The sequence below is a fragment of the Chelmon rostratus genome, chromosome 14 (genome assembly GCF_017976325.1).
Source record: "Chelmon rostratus isolate fCheRos1 chromosome 14, fCheRos1.pri, whole genome shotgun sequence".
In the NCBI taxonomy this organism is placed as follows: domain Eukaryota; kingdom Metazoa; phylum Chordata; class Actinopteri; order Chaetodontiformes; family Chaetodontidae; genus Chelmon; species Chelmon rostratus.
In genome coordinates this window covers 20,919,802-20,942,100 of record NC_055671.1, presented here as the reverse complement: position 1 = coordinate 20,942,100, position 22,299 = coordinate 20,919,802, and the positions used below count along the sequence as shown (strand labels likewise).

The following is a 22,299-nucleotide window of genomic DNA, read 5'->3' as shown; positions in this document are numbered from 1 at the left end:
GCGATGTAAACACATGAGAGGCTTATTTCAGCTGCTGACCGTGCCCCTCCTGCAGCATCTTTAGTTGTGGTTTTCATTCAGGTCCTCACAGGACGATAAAAAACGTTTGTCACCCAGAGACTAAAACCAAACACATGTGGAAGGAATAATGGCTGCAGGCTGGAGGGGTGAGGCTCGACAGCTGGGACTGTTCCTCCACTTCTACACGCTGATTTACAAATTTCAACAATTCACAGAGGCCACTTAGCAGCCAGCAGCTGGGATAGCTCCACAGTGAAGGTCAGGGCGGGTCGGACACATACACACACACACAGTTTCCACAGCTGTACAAGCTGATGTCCGGGACTGAAAGTACCAAATAATGAAAGAACAGAAGATATTAAGGTGTTTTCCAGGAATGGCTGAACAACAAATACTAATACACGATTACTTTTACTGCACAGATTATAAGACGGCAAGCTGCATCTTTTAAAAGCATGGTCACATTTAAACAAAACATTTAAAAAAAGTTAAGAAATAGTGTCTCTGATGCAGTTTGTCCACCAGAGAGAGAAATATCCTGATTCATATCTTGATCATAATTAAAAAAAAAAAAATCCATTACGGAAAAATGGCCAATAATCGAGTCCAAAGTAATTTTTTGGAGGAAAAATGCCAAAAATCAAATGTGAGTATTTAGTATATCCATAAATATCTTTGAGTTTTAGACTATTGATCGGACAAAACAGCAAATCTGAATATGTCAACTTTTTTTACCACCAGGTTAATCAATAATGACAACAGCTGCACTGCCCTGTTGTGAAGGTGTTGGTACTTTCTTCCCACTCTATAAACTAAATAAAATAAAATCAGATTAGGCCTGGGTATTAGGTATTATGAGACCTGGACTCTGGATTCAAACATGGCGGCCATTGTTTTCTCTTCCTGGTTTGGTTCTCCATGACACAGCTTCACTGATGTTACACTGACATCATGCACGTAAAAACACATTTTCTGGCTGTGGTAAAGTTTTAGAAATATTAAACAATCACGGTTTGAAACTTGACAACATCTGACCTTTTCTGCAGCTCCGGGCATCAATAGTCTTTATAAAGTGGCTCTGATAGGAACCCGGCAGGGAAGATTTTGGTTCTGCTGTTGACAGCTGGGACGAACTGGCAGCAGGTTGACTGTATCCAGCTCTATTAACGCATCTATCATGGCACAACAGTTTGAGCTTTTATTCCTTGAGGTGTGTCATAATGGAAGAGAACCACTTCTGGGTCTCGGATGCCTCATGACCACAAAAAGTCAGATCTGTTTTCCCCTCTTTGAAAACATGGCCATCGTTGCAGATCTTCCTGATCCCTGAAGTTTTTCTGTGCGTCGTGGCAGGTTTTCAGGGCTCAGCATGTAGTCTAGACTCATCTCACCAAGGCCAGGATGGGAATTTAAGGCAGCATGATCTCCTGTTCTGACTTACAGCCACCGTTTAAGGGCACAGCAGACTGATTTTGGAGGATCATTTTAAAACAGAAGAGATATGTGGACTCTTTCTGGTTTTAGTCCGGAAGAAGAAGAAGAAGAAGCTGCAGGTTAAATGAAGTCTCTCTGCACCATGTTGGTAGTTAATATTACAGCAGGCCTTTCCTGCAAACCCTCAGACTTCACTGCGAACCCCCAGAGGAGGTAATGCAGTTCAAATGACTCGACTGGTCCAGCTCCATGTGGCTGGACCAGGAGACAGACAGATAATATGTCTCATATACAAACAATAAATTCCTCACAACTGTTCTTCGGTTGCCAGAGCTCTCAGAGTCTCTCAGGACAGTAAACTGAGCATCACCAAGATACAGTCCTTGAGCCAGACCAGAAAATCCTGGTCTAATCTTCACAGCCAGGGGTGAAAGGTTTTAGAAGACTCTCAGTTTGAGCCTGTCAGAGACATTTGGCCGCTAAACCCTCCAAACCAAATCCACCGGTCCCCGAATTCCTCACCAAAGACTTGTGGGCTGGTCGACTTTCAACTCAGACTTTGTGAGTGTTTTGAAAGGGGCTTTTGGTCGATATGTCAGATTTATCAGTCGGACTCTGGAAAATAATTTGCAAAATTGTTTTAAAGGAAAAAAAATAAGCTATTTCAAAAGTTAAATTGTTCCAGTTGACCCTGTCGGTATTTGGGTGAAATCGGCATCCAAACAGTTTTTTCTCCACTAAAAGAAAAGCAGACAACATGGCAACTTATATTCTTTGGTATAAATAACAATTATGAGATGCTCAGCCTCGGAAACCAGATTTATCAGCATAAGTAAGTGAATCTCAGAGATTGGTGAGTCCTGATAACTTGAAATCTGTGATTTGTGAGAAAGTGAGAAAGTCCTTGTGCTCATTCGCTGTGGAAGGCGCGAGTTCACTTCATGCTCCTTTGCACTGTAAAATCTCATAATCAGTTATGTTTTTCTTTTATCACCAACTCAGTGAAATTTGATATGTTTGTCAGTTTCAGATGAATCATCTGGTTATCACTTTCAGAGCTAACCATCATGACTTAATGGATTATTCCCTTAATTTGTCAAAGTTAATTAGACATTGTAAGTTTATGAGTGTAGACTTTTAAGCATTGACTGTGCAGTAATAATTTTTAGTGGTGATGTGAAACAACATGTTGCTCTACAACATAACCTGGAGAACATCTGTGTTTAGTTTTCCCAACTTTAATTTTTTCACAGTGAATTCTTGTTGTTCATGATTGTTTGACTCGTTTAACACTTAAATGCTCTAAGAGTTTGTTTGTCGTTGAATTATTATTAATAAAGATGAGGAGGGTCCCCTGAAACCATCCACACTGTAAAAAATGTCGCGTTTTTTTTTTTTTTTTAATAGTTGAATTGGGACAAAAAAAGAGAAAAAACTTTTAAATACAGATGATCCTAATAGGATCTAACACACACATACACACTCACACACACACACACACACTAAGTCCTATTTGGCCTGTTCTCAACAGTACTTCAGTATTTACACCCCCCCTCCATTGACCTCTTTAGCTACTAGTTTCAGTTTCTATCCCTCCCAAATCCTCAGCAGCTCCCTCTAAATCTCTCCCCTCCCATCCCCCATCAAGGCTAACTGCTGCTGTCTGCAATTCTGCTTTCATTTCCTTTTTCTTTGTTTTATTCATATAATTGAGGCTCGATTCGCACTGAAATACAGGCATTTATACCCTGGTAACAATGGTTATGCAGATGTAGACGTATATAGAAAATTCACTGTTTAACCAAATATAATCTGCCAGACTCATATTTAAGATGAATCACGACACGAGTAGATCTGACCTGTTTTAAACAACTTCTGTATTTGTATTCGGCGCAAATGAAGAATAAATCCCAATATTTCTCAACACTGCAGGAAACAGTGGTTAAACTGAAGAAGAAACGTCCACTTTTCAACTAATCTTAGTCAAGTTTTAACTAAAACCTTGAGATGTTTTAACCAAATGAGTTTTAATCAGAGAGAGCACAATGAACTGCTACAGATACTACAGATTACTACATATTACAACAGATACTACAGATACTACAGATTACAACAGATACTACAGATTACAACAGATACTACAGATACTACAGATTACTGCAGATTACAACAGATACTACAGATCACAACAGTACAGACAATTTACTAAAAAAAAGTTTTATTCTTACTTTTTTAAAATTAGGATTCACAAATATTATTTTCAAGTTGCTCAAACTAATATGGTCATTTTCAGATATTAAAAATTCAAGTCAAGTCAAATCTGACTGTCTGAGCAAGAAATCAATCAATCAATCAGTCCATCAATCAATCCATCCATCCAGCTTCTGTCCCATCAGGCTACATTCTGTCAATGATGTGATTATTTGATTATTTAAACGTCCACATTAAGTATTAAATAGTGCTTAAACTGCACTATTAGGTGATCAGCGGCTGCTGAGATTTAATTGTTACTGCCTTTCTTTGCTTTAAGAGAGAAAGATCCAATAAATAGTCTCCTTCCAGTCCAGATTCCCCCATTAACTAAAGAGAGCTGGATTCTACACACACACACACACACACACACACACACACACACACACACACACAATGACAATGCTGTCATCACAGTTGCTCATAAACTCTCACACAAAAAAACACAGAACAATTAAACACAGAGATGAGAGTGATGTTGTTCTCTCTCTCTCTCTCTTTCTGTGTCTATGTCTCTCTCCCTCTCACAGTCCCAGGCAGTGTCGTGGTGACTCAGAGGTCCACAGAGGACAAACACTGGCCTCCGTCCCTCCATCCTTTGTTTACACACAGACAGAGAGGGACGTACTGTGTTTCAGCTGTCCGCAGGTTCAGTTTGAAGTAACGGAGGAACATGATGAGAGTCTGTTTTTGTTGTTGACGGACACAGAGAGAGGGAGTAAAGACAAAAAGTTTCCAAAAATACAGATTTATCTTTCAGTCAGCTATCTGAAAGGAGAAGGAGGGTGTGGACAAATGCAAAAAAAGCACAGGAAAAAGTAGAAATTGAGAGGCAAACACAGGGAGACCGGAGGAGGACGGGAAGTAGGGAGTGATGAAGAGGAGGTGGATTGTCAAATAATGGCTGCTCTGCTGAGATTGAGACACCTCGATCTGAACAGCAAATACAGCAAAGTATCCACGATAAACAACCTGTGACGCCAGCTGTCGTTCTGTCTTGTCTACCTCACCAAACAGCAAATATCTCCCAGTTACAGTTAAAGTCCACTTCGTGCAAAGGTTAACTGCCTAAAAAATCATTAGATTCAGTCCGGAGGTCAGATGAGGGGCCCGGTCAGGGGCTGGAGACTGAACCACATTGACTTCCAATCTGAATCCAGTCAGAGCTCAGACTGGAAGCAGCAGCTTCAGGTCTGATGGCTTTTTATTCAATAACACAACAGACGAAGTGGTCGAAGTCGCAGATCAGGACAAGTTAGCTTCACTTACGATCTGTCTCATGTTATCACGATTCGTCCGTGCTTAAATACCTGTTTCTTAGAAGGAAACAAATCATATTCAAGAAGCTCAAATTAAAGCTGTGATTTTCAAACATAAAGACTCAAATCAAGCCAAAAAAAGTTGTTCAATTAGATCATTAGATCATTAGATCAGGTTACAGTCTGTCACTCAGGTGAAGAACGGAAGAAAAATTCTGATTGTGCTTAATTTGTGAACCAAAGAAAAAGATGAAATCTGAAATGACCTTCAGATAGTTTGCAAAGGAAAATATTTCAATTCAAAGTTTCATTTCTTTTTAAATTTCACCATTAATGATGAAAGCAGCAGTGAAAGTTGTACAATTTCCAAGCGAATAAACGCAACTGATAAAATGACATTGACGAGGAAAGTCCAGTTTTTAAAGTGGATCAATCACATCATGGCGACCTTTGTTATGCGTCATTCCCTGACGTTTCCCGTCAAATCATTATAAAATCTTTAAATGCATATACAGAAATTTGCCATTTAACAACATCGAATGTAATAATTGCAGCTTTTCTTGAGCGACACCGGGGAAAAGGACACTTGAGACGCTGCCCTTCACGTAATTAATGATTGTTCACCCTTCAGCCACAGGAAACTGTTCACAGGGGTGAAAACAGCAACCAAACAGCCTCTCAGTCTGAATATGAAGACAATGAAGCTGTACGTGCATCAAAGTGTCTGCGAGGCTAAAACATGGCAAGAACTCCTCATATCGTCATGTAATCAATGAGCATGCAGTAGCATAATGAGATAATTGTGTTTTTATGGGCTCTGTCTTACTCCCATTACTGCCCTGATCCCATTATGACTGCGTTAATGGTGTATATGTGTGCATACAGTAGCCTCAGTCAGACAGAGGACGCAGCGTAAAGACAGCTACAGAACACTTTTGTTTTCTTTTGACTAGAGAACTGAAAAAGATCAGCAGCTGAGAAGTGAATGAGAATCACACACACCGTCAGCCTTTTCCTGCTTGTTTCTGTATATTCACCGGCGGCCTTGAGGGAGGCTTGTGTCAGCGTGAGTCTTACAATGCACCTCAACAGGCTGACGCACACGAGGAATCAGTTAAACTACCTTAAAAAACACTTGTAATCACAGCTTTCCTTCACCCCGCAAAGACATCCTTCAATTTTCTCTCTTCTCACTGCGGACTGTCTGTCAGGGCCGCGGATGAATCAGCCCGAGACGCGCATCATCGTTTCAAAAAGGCTCCACAATGCATGATTGACAGCTGCTCTCTGCTCCTGGAAAAACATCGAAGGCTGGAACGAACCAGCTGCAGAATCACACCTGACTTCAATAATAAATGCTGACGAGGTTTGAACAGGATGCGGATCAGGTCTGCTGGCCGGTCAGTGCAGTCGGCGTCTGAGTGGTCGCATCAGTGTTTCGTGTCCGGATTTAAACCTCACAGCTAAAACTGAGCTTGAGGGATTTAAGTTAGCTGTAACGGTAAGTCTGGGAGTGTGTGCTGCATGTGTGCTGTGTGTGTGTGTGTGTGTGCCGTTATACAGTTGGCAGAAGTGTCGATTAACTTCAACAGCTTGTTCATCTCAATCTGACTCTCGCTGTGATTTATTTTTTCACTCGACGCTCCAAAGCAAAGAAAAGTGACATTTCCAGCTCGGATCAGACTGGCTTTTACCGTAATTTCCGGGCTATAAGCCGCGACTTTTGTCACAAGCTTTCAACCCTGCAGCTTATGCAATGATGCGGTTAATTTATGCATTTTTTCTAACGGCCGCCAGGGGCGCCCGAGCAGTAAAGGTAAGAGTGAGACAGGTGGAATATATGTGTCGAGGAAGACGCAAGTTTAATGTAACTTCGCGCTTTGTGCATGAATAAAATTAGCATGAACAGACCCTCATCATGGAAAATGAAAGAAGAAATGCATATGACGCAGCTTTTAAGTTAAAAGCAATCGAGCTGGCCAATAAAGAAGGAAACAGAGCTGCTGCACGTAAACTTGGCATAAATGAATCGATGGTGAGACGCTGGAAACGGCAGCGGGGATGTTTTTGTAACCAGCCCTGTTAGTGAGTGCTAACGTGTTGCTGCTGTGTTACTGCCGTGTCTCAGTGATTTTAACCGGTATGTTTTTTTAAACCGGCCCTGTTAGTGCTGTGCTACCATGTTGCTGTTGTGTTATTGCCGCGTCACAGGCACTGTTTGGAAAGGAAAGTTACGGTATATTATTAAAACTTTGAAAACTCTTTCTGTGTACCGTCTTTCTTTGTAAATATCTCATGTTTCAATGTGGGCACATGCGGCTTATAGACAGGTGCGGCTTATGTATGTACAAAATGGTTTTTCCTTTAAAAATGTACTGGGTGAGGCTTATAATCAGGTGCGCTCTATAGTCCGGAAATTACGGTACATGTGTTTGATTTAGTTACTAGTTACTTTACATATTAAAGATTAATTAAAAATATTATTAACAAATAAAATATATTGCAATAGATTAAGCCACCTTTGCCCGCTGCAACATTAACCTGATACAAGCATTAACCAATCAAAACTGTAATATTTATTTTCTGATATGAAACAAATGCAGGAGTTGTAGTGTTTCCACTCACCACTTTTAGCTTTATTAAACTCAATTTGTCACTTTTTCAGTCTGAACACATATTCAAGACGTTGATGTCCGTGCTTGCACCTGGAACGCAGCTCCACAGGTGTATGACAAGAGATCGATGCTGTTTTCCAAGATGGCGTCACAATCATTCCGAAGGAAGTTGATCACTGGATGCCGAAAAGCTTTTTAAGGCTTCCTCAGGCTAACCATGAGCCAGTCGCCAGAATAAACGCTAGCAGTGAACATTTGTGCAACCCACAGATATTTTGAAATATTTATGTTTCTTTCCATTTCCATTTTCAGTTTTATGATGTAACAACGCTGAAGTAAAGGTCTGCTAAGGTTTACTCACAAAGCCCACTTGGTTTGGGTTAGGAAACGATCGCATTTTGTCTTAAATTAGCCGCTGGAGTCGCCACAAACACAAAAACGTCCGGGCATCTTTTGTCGCTATTAACGAAACTGGAAAATGTCCTGACATCTATTTTATTTCATTTTACAGACGTCTCTTTTGGTTTCTGCCTCTCAAGAACTTGAAACCCTCCCTTTTAAAATTTCGTTTTTATTACATATGGATAAGTGGAGTGTTTCAAGCCCACATTGGCTCCTCGTGTGGAGAGAAAACAGGGAGATGTTCAAAGTGCTGCCGGTCTTTGAGAGACGGAAACCACAATTTTTTTGGAATGCATCAGTAGAGGTCATGTGATCACCAACATGGACTGATGAGGAGTGTTGCAATGATCACGTTGTTGTACATGTGAAAACGGCGGTACTTGATTGAAATAGTTCAAACACTGTCAGCGTTAATTGGAAGTTAAAACCCACATTGGAGGTTTAATTTGAGGCTTTTTTTTAGTCCTGGAGTCACTCTTATCTCCCATCCAGAATAAGGACTTCTTGAGTATGTATCATTCATATTATTGTGGGAATCGTTTGCAGTTGCTTCCTCCTTCAGAGGAAAGTCTAATTTAAAACTAGGCCTTTTTGGATTTTAGGTTACACGTAACAGCTGTTTCAACAGCGTTTCCACGCCTAAATTTCCACATGCACTTAGACTCATATTGAACTAAAGTCATTTGAAAGAGTCTTGTTTGGCTTTAATCCAAATGGCAAGTCAGAAATGGTTTGACTGATTACTCATTATTATTAAAGTGCGTTAGACAGCTGCTGTGCGTCCGAAGCTTTAAGGAGACTCAACACGACTCTGCAGAACGAACCACAGAATCCCTTTTCCATGATTTCTGACTGCTTTCCTCCTGTTCTGTAACCCTGTTTGTAATTTAAATGCGTTCTACTACCGCATGTGTGAAAGCAAAGCTAAAAATAAGAGCTGCCTGACTTCTCTTTGCTGGCCAATTTAATCTCTCTCCACTTCTTCTCCCCCTCCTGCTATGAAACTGCGAGGGCAGAGTGCAAATGATTCACGGGGAGGAAGAGATTCAGAAAAAGCCTGCAGGTTACAAACTCCAGGCTCCCTCTTGTACCACAGCGCTCCTCCGCTGAACTCAAAACCTTTGACAGCAGCGGCAAAATCACTGAGTCTGACACTCGGTTTTATTCCACATCGCTGACTCAGCATTTTTAACAAAATGGTGGCTTTCGGCTCAACGAGTTATGATGGATTTTTCCTGTTGAGTGATATATCAGAATCAGAATCGGCTTGAGAGTATGCGTACAAATACAAGGAGTCTGAGTCCAGTTCTGGATTGCTGTCAGTGTAGAGAAAAAGAATGGTCAGGTCTCTCATACATTTCTCTGGTTTATATCTTTGTAAACTACACATCTGTTTGTTTGGGACTGTTGGTTTAGCTAAACAAACTCTTTCAGGATGTATTTAGGTTCCTGGAAACCATGATGGGCTTTTGTTTTACATTGTTTTTAGTGAACATCGGGCAGCTGGTTGCAGCAACACGGCACGAAATATAGCAATGAGCCAGCAAAGGTAAGGAAGCAGAAAACGGTTAGTCAGCAAACCTGGAAATAAATACTCTGCTGTTGCTAACACTCAAGCTGAAATGTATTAATGATGACCAAATCAAAATCATAATTTCATCAATATTCATGGTTCGTTCTGGTCCAGCAGTCCCTCCACTTGGTTTTAATGGTCAAACTTCCTGTTTCAGTGGATCAATAAGGAAGCTCCTACAAAATTAATGCATTTTCTAGAAGGGTGGGTGCAGCTTGTTAGCATCGCCATGCTAACATGGCTACAATGAGAACAGCAAAATGATGATGTTTAGCAGGTCTAATGTTTACCATGTTCAAAAGCTGAGGCTCATTAGCTTTGCATGTATTTATAATTATAAACCAAAGTACTGAATGATGATGGTGCTGGTTGAAAGGTGAAGAGGTCACCAAAGCTAATATAATTACTTCTGAGGGGAACATGAATGTCTGAACCAAATTTCATGGCAAACAGTCCAATAGTTGCGGAGATATTTCAGTCAAAAACAAAATTTATTTCCTACAAAACAAGGCTGACAGGACAGAAGGTGGCTTGTAAAGCGGTCCATGTTGCAGCTCTCTAGGCGTAAAAAGAAAACCTAAATGTCAGGAATCCAAAGAGATCTGAGGTAAATTCACGCATATCAAAAGACGGTTTAGAGTCAGTGAGCAGAGCAGATCAGCAGGGAGGTACCAGGGGCAGAAAAACACTGATACTGACCTTCAGTTTCACCTGCAGAGCACAACACGCCTGAGTAAATCTTATCTTCATCTCCTCAGAGGAACGGGCCTTTGAAAACATCCAAATACATTCACCACTGACATCAGAGCCAAGTTTAATCAGAGTGGAGACCCTCCCTGGTTACTTCCAGATGTCAACCTGATATTTGAGAAAAGTTTAAAAATGAAACGTGAAAAGACTCTGAATGAATCGTCCGTCCGGTCTCCTGCAGCAGCTGCATCACCTCCTGCTACTGTATATCTGCACTGAGCTCGTACGATAAAAACAGAAAAGCTCATTATTTGTTGCCTCTGGGGGAGTTACTGCCAAGTCCACCTGGGGCAAGTCATTCTGACATGGTTCATTGAATTCATCATCCCAGCTAGCCTGAGGCTGGGGTCAAAAACGACGTCAGTACTGAAAACATCAGCAGCAGGGACGCTTTAATGAATCTGCAGGTCTAGAGACTGAGACCGAGCGCCCAGACCAGTTCGTCCTGCAGCCCAAATTAGCCACAGGCATGTTTGATCTGGGTCTCCATGAGGCGAGAGCAAGTTTAATGAATAAATAATGATCTTTAACAGCTACATTTAGCCTAGATTACTGTTAAAGGATGAAAAAGGGGCCCGGACTTACTGAAACAGAACAAGCTTTGCGTTTTTGTGGGCCATTTTTTGTTGCCTGTCTGCACAACAGGGCTGGAGAATATCATAAACAATGTCCATTATTAGGTCCTTTTTGACTTAGCTGAGGAAAAAATAATAAATAAACAATTAATTAAAATTAATTAATGATCGAGCCCAACTGCAAATATCGATTGACCGAAATATATTTGCCTGGCAAACTTACTGGTTTAGTAGAAGTGATGAAATCTGTAAATGCTGTGGGATGTTTTGTAGTAAAAATCTGCTTTTTTAAAGAATTGAACTGTCTCAAAATACTGACACCGGTGGTGAAATTGAGTACTGAAAACAGATCAAACTTATTTTCACTGGCACATTATTTTTTTCATTTGTTTTAAAGAAATGAGAGTCAATAACCAACTAAATTAAATAAAAAATATTTGACAAAAGCCTTTATTTTTTGCATTTTTAACTCTTAACTCAAGGCTCTCTTTTTTACTTCTTTTGGTCTTCAGTCAACCCCAGAGATGAGATTAAAGGCTCCAGGTAAATCTAGAACTGTATGTTGACCTGAAGCTATTTGTCAAAACTCTACAGTCATTTTCCAGGTAAAACTTACACATTTAGTTCATCCAAATGATCAAAAATCCCAAACATCCAGCCCAGCTTTGGTTTTACAGGTTTTGAGATGTTGGATTCAGTGATTTCTTCCACCCCAATGCAACTGGGGTGAAAGGAATTTCATTAACGCTCCTCAAAGCATTGAAAAACTACATTTAGGATTTTTTTTTAGTGCTCTTCAGTGTCTGTACTGTAACGTCTCCCTCCACATGACGAGTGTCTGCTGTGGAAAATACCAGAATAAGTGTCAGAGTATCCCAGTAAGGCCTGAGGCGTGCCTGCTTTTGATTTGCTGGTTTTCTTCGTCTGGACTGCTGGATACTGTCACCCTCCTCATCCCTCATCACGACGCCGACCTCGGCCTGACGCGCTGCCGTCCAACCCGCAATCTCACATTTCTCTCAGACATTTACTGAAGGTTACGACCCCATTATGGAGCTGCAGCCAGTCCCCCACCATGGAGAAGGAGGACAGGAGGTGAAATGCTTCAAGAGTTTTCAAAGACATTCAGACTAAAAACAAAACAAACACAACTGACCCTAAACCAGCACATTCCTCATTTAATGCATTTTAGCTCATGTAAGTGAAGAAGCTATAAATGTGCTGTAAAGAAGGAGATTAATTGTCCAGGGAGACAATGTCCAACTGAGTTTCAAAAAGCAGACACGATGAAAGTAAAAGCCGGTTTTGCATGTCGTACCACTGACCCTGTTCTATATTAATCTGAGAGAGTGCAGGCGGTGCACAGAGCTGTCAGCTGCACCGAGACGAACAGAGCGACTGACTACGATCAAGACCCTTTCATACTTCCTGTGGATTTAAACTAGAACACCTGCAGTGGAAACAGAGCAGAGAAAAAGAAATGAGAAGAAGAATGATGGCAGAGATTCTGGCTGGGTCCTCTACCCGGACTAGAGGTCAAAGGTCAAACCTGAACACGTCTGATCGGTCTGAACAGACTTCCTGTTTGCTTCCTGACCTGGCGAGCGCTGTGACACACAGATGGAGAATCTGTCATTAGGAATACGTCTCCCTCTGCGCTTTCTGTCAGAGGATCACTAATAATGTGGTTTGTCCCTTCTGCTCGGCACCAACGAGTCTACAACAGACAAAATAATCAATGACGGGGGGGGCGATACTTCGCTCACAGTTTCACAGGCTTTCACCGTGAATCCAGTGGGGAAGATGTTACTCCATGACATTAACATGCTGTGCCAGCCAGTGTTTAAAGACGATTTTATCCTGCGAAGGGCGAATGAACAGGAATAATGTATTTGTTTGTTTATTTACTTTGATTAATGAGAGCTCCAACATACGAAAAGCTCCTGCAGCTAATGACTTGTGGCCCCTTGTGTGGCTCGAAATGCACCCCAACGGCATCTGTCTTCACACAGCATGTCTGATAAACATGTACCATTTTTCAATCTCTATATGTCCACTTTGTAACACAGGCTTTCTGTTTTTAGTCTCTTAGCTCAAAGCTCAGATGACCCAGATGACATCACTATGACATCATCAGGGTCGTTTTCTCAGACTCGATTATTTTTCCCGTTATTCAACTGTTCGTGAAGGTTGAGAAGCAGTTTTTCTGACTAGTGAACTGACCTTTATGTGTAAAATCTAATTCTAACTCTAACTCTAAAAGTCTGCAGCCAAGCTAGCAGCTCTATGAGGCTGTACTGCAATGCTAAAATCAACATGCTAACTTGCTGGCGGGCATAATGTTTACCACGTTCATGCTGGTCACTCTGGGAAATGGTGATGAGCCCTTTTAGGTCTGTTACGGTCAGTTATACAGATGGGTGACAAATGAAAATAAAATGAGCACAGAGAGTCTCGGTAACAGCTTCAGTGCTCCCTGTTATAGATTCTCCACGTCTCCCCTGGTGTGATTACGGTGGAGAGCTGCACTGACTTCAATCATCTCTCTAAAATCTCCCACAGCTTTTCAGCTGAGATCTGAATGTGGAGGCTGGAGCTTATGATTCACATATTCATCCTCAGCTCCCTGCATTCAGTACATTTCTCAACTCCATTATACAGGCCTTCTCCTTTCCTAGATGCCGCGACGAGTAAAAAATTCACCACCAGAGAACACTATGAGCCTGGAACGCCAAAGCACCTGACCAGCGGCTGTTTTCCGGTGTTTTGTTTTTCCTTTGACCTCAACCAGCTCTTCAGAGGCCGACCTTGAATCCAGACCTCAGTGTGAATACAAAGCATTCCCAGAGGTGAATAATGAAACTACATTAAAGCAAGGAGAACCAGGTACGTTGCAGTTCGAAAAATGAGCAAACGCATCAGAGCTGAAGCTTCTTTGTCTGAAGGCCTCAATTAATGAAACATGACTCAGAGTTCGCGGACCCTCCTGCTCATCTCCTCTTACCATCGGTCTCTTCTTTTGTCAGCCTGGCAGAGGTGACTCGTCAGGTAATGGCTTCCTCAAACAGCTGGAGGGGGTCAAAGGGTCATGTGACAGCAGCCTCGGGCCAATCAGCAGCCGCAGACGGTTCAGCAGTCTGCGGATTGTTTGATATTGGATAACCCTGATTCGCCCACTGCCCTTTTCACAACGTCACCTCCACTACAGTCTGACATTTGTGGTTCGAGAGCCGACATTCTTTGCTTCTTCCTCCAGGCACTGGATGAAATAATGATAAAAGGCTGTAAAGTCAAACCCCTCTTATTGCATCTCTTCTATCTGCAGCTGACATTCTGACACTGAAGCAGCAGCACTGATGTAAATTTGCCATCGACATCGGCAACCATCTATCACTGTTCTAAGGCAGGGACTGCAAACAAGTCGGTCTATTTGCAAGAAAATGCAACCAAATGCTGGTGTCCAAATGCTTCCTGCTGCCATAGCACACTGTTCACCACATGAGGTCAACAAGACGAACAAGATATATTCGTCCAAATTACTAATTACAGCTCACTGCATGTGGACAGTTCAAACAAAAAGAAGAGTGGGGAATAAATGCCAATGAGCCGCTGATTATCACTCATAGCTATTAATACAAGATGAGCTGCTATGCTAGCAGCTCTGCGAGTGGAAGAACTTTAATAGCTTTGCAGATATTTGGTCATAAACCAAAGCACTGGATATAGTAAGATTTAGACCTGATGATGATGCTACATGAAAAGCTAAGAGATCATCAAAGTGATTCATCCTGAGGGAGACATGAGCATGCCCATGTCAATCCAACCAATAGTTGTTGAGATATTTCACTTAAAACCACAAACATTAACCTCATGGTGGTGCTGGAATAAAAGTATGGGGATAATCCTCTGGGGATCATGAATGTCTGTACAGAATTTCATTTCAGTCCATCCAATAATGATAGTAATCTGGTCCAAAATGGTGCACTGAACAACACTGCCATCCATAGAGTCTTGCTGCTAACATAGTTAAAAACAACATTCATCAAACTAACCTTCTTCTAGCAAATGACTCATAAAATCAAGCCTCATTTTCAAGCTCATTTGGCAGATTTTTCCTCGTAACGTCCTTGTCAGGATGATTCCTCCGTGTTACCAGCCTAGACGGAGCTTCTCTCTGGCTGAATCCAAGCGGACATCCGTCATCTGGATCCCCTCTGCCTGTTATCACTTCAGCTTCGGCAGCCTGCTCTCAACCCCTTGCGGCTAATGCCGTATCGAGGGCCGAGCCGGCCAGACCCAACAGAGGGAACCAGGCAGGGCTCAGAGTTTGAGGGACAAGCTGCACAGCGGCAGCGCGGTGTGAATGAGCGAGGCGGCGATAAGGCCTGTTCACAGGGGACGCGCATTATGTGAGGATGTCATGTAATTAATGAATACACCTCCACAGCTTTGTGCTTCTTGAAAAAAACACCTGGCTGACTGATTCCACTGCTGCTACAAAGAGAGCAGGAGACAGAAATCAAACCGTTGCAAGATAGACGTAGCAGGAAGAAGAGGAAAAATGCTAATTACATGCTGCAAACAAAAGTAAAAGGCATTAGCATTAGCAGAGAATTCCTACTTTCTTCTGCTTTACGCAAAATAACAACTTCTGCTGGATATTTTGCTGATGATGGCAGACTTTTCTTTCAAAAAGTGGGTTCTGTTTTTAACCCACTTAAGACCAGTGAAGATACTTTTCATTATCAATTAGCATATTAGCATTAGTTTGGTTAACTATAATCAAAGGCAAATAATCAGCAAAATCCTAACATTTAAGGAGGAAGAAGAACAAACTGTTTGTCGTCAATGTCGATTATCAAAATAGAAAATAGGATTTCTTATCATTGTGTGACATTTTTGAATAGCTGTCTGATGTTTCTATTAATGGCTTCGCTAGCCTGATGACTAGATTGACATGTTGTTTAGTGCTGCAACCAATTAAATCGATCATTTCAGCTCTGGTTTTGTTTCATTCAGCCTGACTTTGCGTTCATGTTATTTCATTTCTCTTCAGCAGGAGTCATTTAAAGGAGCGAGAGCCATAACAGTTAGGAGCAATCAAGGTTTTTCTTAAAACTTCTCGCGCCCTCTTTGTAGCCCCCTGACCTTCGTGGATGTATCTACATCATTATGCAAGACAATTCTTAGCTCTGCCTACAAAGCTGTGATTGGGTGATCGCTTTCCAAATGGGGTACAAAAGCTGTTCATGTGCAAAACACCAGACCAACTGTATTTAAACCTCTGATCCTGAGGTCTGAGGCCAGACTACTACTGCACTTATGTGGCTTAAGGAAATCTGGCACATGACCTGAGGACTGTCTGTCACTGAGGTGGATCTGGATGTGACGCAGATTAAAATACTTGAAACCTTTTTTACTACTAAAACAACGTAGATAGACAGAGATTTACGCAGATAGATAGATAGATAGATAGATAGATAGATAGATAGATAGATAGATAGATAGATAGATAGAGTGTATAATTAGTGGGACAGAGGGGGTTGTCTCAGGGGTGTCCTGTGTTGTTTGGGGTCAGCAGTGTTTGGAAGTCTCTGCCTTTGTTCAGATCTCATCAAGTGTGAAAATCGGGGGCAGGCCCGGGTCCCTCTGCATCATCGTCTCTCTGCTCCACCAGATCATCCCAACAAGGACAAGCAAGCGTTTGAACGCCATCGAAGGAAGCGTTAACCTTTGGGTTGATTGTTGGCAGCTCTGGCTCTCATGAAGAATGCAGCGACTGATGCAAACGGAGTTGTGACGCTGGACGTAATTTACACGTTTACAGTTTGGGGAGACTTGTGGGTGGAAAAAGCATCACTTCCTGCCCAGATGAACAATTTAACAAGCTGCTAACGCTGACGATTTTATTTCCCTGGAGAGCAAGGTGTCAGACGGTTATGACACAAACATGCTCAGAACAGTGACGGAAATTAGTCCAGGACTTTATATTGTACCTCTGACAAACGCCTGACATGTTTGTATGTTACAAATGTATTAGGCTGCTGTAAATTAACAACAAAACAACCCCAAAATCAGGCAGTGTCAGTGAAGTGGGCTGAGTATTGACCAAAATGTGTACGCAGAATTTAGCCTTGTTCATTTTAATTAGATTTTACCTCATTAAAATCATAAATCTAGTAAATTTTATCCCTATTTTGAGTTAAGGGTGAGTTCATTTATGGTTGCTTTGTGTCACAACAGATGTTCAGCTTCTCTTGTTAAATACTAAGAGGTGTTTGTAGAAAAATATATTATATTCCTCAATATGAGTTATCAAAAAACGCTTTTTATATCATTGCCAATTAGTACTAGTATGTAAAAAGCAGATAAGGTCAGCCTAATAAGTCTCCAGTTCTAACTTTATTTGATATAGTGGCCCTAAAACTAAAAAAAGAGCTCAGAGTTTGGGATCTTTGAGAGCTTTTGGGCACTGCAACAAAATCCTAGTGTTGTTTTGACTGTTTATTAAGAGGGTTGCGACAATAACATTTTTGATAATTGATTAATCCTTAAACGATTTAGTATCTACAGAGGAACATCCTCAGCACTGGATGTCTCCACTGTAGATCAAAACTGTCCAAACTAGAAACAAAACGTGGAACCAAAACTAAAATCTCACCCAAACCACGACGGCTACAAACTGAAAGCAGAAGCAGAGCTTGTGTTTTCAAGGCAATCTGACCTCATTTAGACTAATGACCGGCAACAGATGGCACAGGTTCACATTTCATAGTTAAGATGGTGACTTAAGAGTGTTGGGCTCCAGTCGACTCAAAACAGGATCTGTAATCTGAGCTAAAAACACGGCGCAAACCTCCAGTGATTTGGAAATTAGAGGTCACTCATCAATCAGCTGTTGTGTACAGACTGTGGATTTAACAACACCACTTAAAACAAATGCATCCATCTCTTTTAATTAAATAAGAGATGACACTGTGAAACCAACGTGACAATGTGAAATTGAAACTGAAGCTGAATCTGCGTCTCCTCTTGGCTTTACGGAGCTATAAAGTGAGTTTCAGCTCCTTGTGCATGTTTCTGGCCACAAGTTTACTGTTTTGGTTCGCTCTCGGCGCTCTCATAGCCTCGTTTTCAGAGAAAACACTAGAAAAAGCCATTGAACACTACCTGCTCAGTAGCACACGAGAAGCAGACACAGCTGGAGACTAGCTGGTGAACACATAGCGGAGCATTTAGCAGCTAAATAACCAGATATTTCCCTCAGGAGGTGGTGGAGACCAAAAACAGAGCTAAAAGAGAGTAAATATTGGACTTATATCAGGTGACACAATCATGACTCAAAATGAAACTGCTGGATGGGGAAATAAGCAACTGTTTGCTAACAAGTTAAACATATCGACCTGTGCGAAAGTTGTTTCTGCTGCCCTCAAGTGGCCAAAAAATGTGTTATTGCAGGTTTAAGGTGGAAAAATGACTTTGACGTTATTAAATGTTTGTTTACATTGCTACAGGGGTGAGTGCCAGCGAATCAGGATGAAGGACAACAGGTTACAGTTTAACTTTAAAGCTACAGTCCTGCTCAAAGTCAAATGCTGCCTCGTCTAATGGCTTTTACCTGGTTCACTAACTCCTAAAAGTGCAGCAGTTTCTTAAACAGAATAAAACAAACCCCTTTCACTTCCTGTCACACACAAACAGAAAAGAAGGAGCAGGGACACCAAAAACCCAGTTAACTCATAGAAAATTCCTACAGCTAAGCGCACTCTCTTTCTTTCATTTGGCATGACTTTAATTCACCTATAACATTCCTGATCTAGGCTCACATGCTGCTGGGAAAGTCCGACATCCGGCACTTCCTGGTTGGCGGCTACACAGCGCTGCATTCATGTGCTGTTGTGTCAGACAGTCAAGCTGGGGGCAGAAACTGTAAACACGGTAGTCCAGAATTTATTTATCTATTAATCATAATAATTAACTACACTATTCTGGTTTACAATAGACCAGTGGTGGAGGAAGTGTTCAAATCCTTTACCGAAGTACAAGTACTAATACCACAATGAAAATATTCTTACAAGTAAAAGTCCTCCATTAAAAATGTTACTTAAGGAAAAACATATAAGTATAATCAGGATAATGTACCTGAAGTATTAAAAGTACTCGATGCAGAAAAACATTCCTTGTGACTGTAATACTATATTTTATATAATTGGATTATTATCACTCATGCATCACTCGTGCAAATCCTACATTTAAGTTTGAACACGTGCCATCGCTGACTTCTTTGGAGAGCTGAGATTCTTGTGGTTCGATTGATGCAAACAAGATACAATCACAACAGCAGCTACAATCACCGCCAACAAGCAGCCCGTGTCACGCAGGAAGTGCCTCATTCTTATCTTTCGAGTTAAAATCGAGCCAATTGCAACTGATTGTGTGGATGACTGGCGCTTCGTATCGTCAATGAAATTCTGAAAATGAGGATATGCTGCCTACAGACAAAGCAAAGAATTCAGTGCAAACAGAGATATTACACAGGAACTGATATGATGAAGGCGGTAAATGGCCTAAATATCAGTATAGGTGTCCTAAATATAGATTGCCTGAATATAAATATGGATATTTATCTAAATAAATACAGTAAATGGACATTTTTTTAGGATGATGCCTGTGGGTACCTTGTGTATGAGATGCCAAGCGGTGGTACAAAGAGTCTGTATTCGATGAGACCAGGCTCAAATGGCAGATGTCGGCCCACTAGTAAAAATCTTAATCTGTAACGTAACTAGTCACTAAAGCTGTCAGATAAATGTAATGAAGTAAAAATGAGCTACAATATGTCCCTGGAGATGTAGTAGACTGGAAGTAGAAAGTACCATGGAATGAACCTCGGATTTGTATTTTAGTACAGTACTTACAGTAGTAAATGTACTTAGTTACATCCCACAACTGCTATAGACACGAAATAAAAGTGCATAATTTGCTTTTGTACCAATTAAATCTTCAGCTGCAACAGAGCATTTATCACTTAAAACACCCAGATTTCCATATTTAGAGACTTCAGCAGTTTTCTTTCTGTTGCTGGAATTAATAGAAAATTCCCACATGTGCAAACACATGCAGGGGCTTTATTCACTCACAAACCTGCTTCATGAGGAACTGCGATATTCTTATTCCATCTGGTCTGAGCACAGGATTTCACTTTCACATTCAGTATTTCAACAGGATTTTTATTGCCACCTCTTGCGCTATTTCCAAGTGTGGAAAGGCCACAAAGGGTGATGATGGAAGCCCCCCCTCCCCTTTTTCCCCTCCCACCCCCCCGGCCTCGCCCCTCTCCTCTCCGCCCTCGTTTGGGGATGCAGGGGCTCATCAGTATCTCTGGACCAGGCCTGTGTACCTCTGCTGAAGCCTCTCACTCACTCTCTCTCTCACACACACACACACACCGCTGCATCGCATTACATAAAAGCCTGAAATTGCTTCCAGCTGGCTGGTAGACCTGGTCCCGACTGAGCCCAGAGAGCAAAAACTGAGAGGAAACAAAGCGCTCGGCTCGTCCAGTGCGCACACAGTGTTGCACAGCAGCGCACATTGCCCCGACTCTGCAGTGCAGTTCAGCTCTGACTGGAAAACCTGCTGCTCTGGGTTTCATCAGCCAAAAAAACCAAACTCCCACTTTCACTGCTCGGAAGCGTCCAACAGCTCGCAGCTGCTTAATGCGCTTAATTAGGAAAAGGCAAAGCTGCGCTGAGACGGTAACTCGTCTGTCTTGACAGCGCGTGGAGGTGGAGTGAAGCTGCTGACACTTTAAAGCCCGGAATGTATTTCTGCAAGTTTACACCAGTGATGTGTGATGATGGTGATGATGATGATGCTGCTGCACGGTGCGCTCCTGTCCTGCCCTGCGCATCCTCAGCGTGCGCCGAGCCGGACAACAAAACCCCGAGGGACACCAAGAGAGGAGCAACGACACGAGGAGACAGGGAGGAGAGGGAGAGACGGGGGAGGATAGAAGGAGCAAGCCGGACTCACCAGTCGGTGTCCGAGGTCTCGTCAATGACGTCCTGGTAGGCGGTCAGCAGGGCCAGTCTGTTCTTGCCGAGATTCACAGCCATGTTTCCGTCCCTGCAAGCATCCAGACCGCTGCTGATGGAGAGAGACGCGGAGTGAGACTCCAGAGAGGACCGAGAGGAGGAGGAGGAGGAGGAGGAGGCTCTGACTGGTGGAGACAAAGAGACGATCCGTGTCCGAGAGGTCCTAGCGCCGGAAAGTTACCGGCTGAATGGTTTGATGGGTCCTAGTGCCGAAGGACCAGATCTACAACTGAACAAAGATCAGCTGCTGTCAAGACTGATGGACGCACAGTGGAGTTAATGAGTGGTGGGAAGTAACTAAGTACATTTACTCAAGTACTTGTCCCTAAGGGAAATATTGTACCTTTGACTGCACTGCATTTATTTAACAACTTTAGTTTCATACATAGAGAATATCAGCCAGACCTCACTGCAGTTAGTGAAGTGATATATAAAGAAATCCATAAATTAAAGTTAGCTCCAAATGTACGAGCTGCAGCATTAGAAAGTGACTGACACACGAATGCATCAATACTTATAATTCAATAATATGATATGCATTATTCCACTATTATGCAAATTGAGTACTTTCACTTTAAATATATTTATTTACTTATACTTGTGCGCTTTGTGGTATTACAACTTTTATTAAAGTAAAAGATCTGAACTTCTCCCACCACTGAAAGTAATCACTCAACAGATGATGCAGCATAAAGATTAGGATAATAAATAATATAATAATGGATTAGTTATTGATTAATTAAAAGCTTTCTTCAAGGAAATTAATATTTTTCCTATAATTATGAAAAAACAGAGTTTTTTACAGGCAACTTCTGAGGAAATTATTTGGAAATTACTGAACCTGCAAAATGAAGCTTTTATGCTATTTTTATTCACCTTAGCAGGTAAGGTACCAGCTGCTTGTTTCTATGACTGTTAGCTTTTCCTGCCATATTTGCCAAGTGGCCAGAACTGTGCAACAGCACATTAAATAATAATAATAATAATAACAAGTCACCAAAAATACAGACATTTTGTTCTGTCTCAGATTAAGTACAGACATCCACCAGGGTGACATAATTGTAATTCACCTTTATTAGTTCACAGTCTGGACTGAAATGTGCAGGATTTAGAGAACATTATTCATGACAGTGTGAGGTTTGACAGATGAACTGAATAATGCGAGTTTACCTCTGACGCCCACACGCTGTGGAGGGAGCGACGCGGGAACTTTATCATGTTGAAAATCCTTTGATTTATTGCTGGATGCTGTGAAGAGGAACAAGCAGCAGCAGCAAATAGAGCTGACTCAGCATCTTCTCTGGCTCCATTTCAGGTGGACCG

The 22,299-nt window shown here is 41.7% G+C and overlaps 1 protein-coding gene across 2 annotated transcripts in view; it reads right to left on the bottom strand.

Annotated features, from left to right (window-relative positions):
- dbn1 (drebrin 1) overlaps positions 1 to 21,031 on the bottom strand; it is a 114,256-nt gene extending 93,225 nt beyond the window's left edge. For both annotated transcript variants that reach the window (XM_041952651.1, XM_041952652.1), the window contains exon 1: positions 20,915 to 21,031. In XM_041952651.1, coding sequence (XP_041808585.1) covers positions 20,915 to 20,997 — 83 coding nt within the window. In that variant the 5' untranslated portion in view covers positions 20,998 to 21,031. The remainder of the gene's footprint in view (positions 1 to 20,914) is intronic.
- Between the last annotated feature and the right edge of the window lie 1,268 nt (positions 21,032 to 22,299).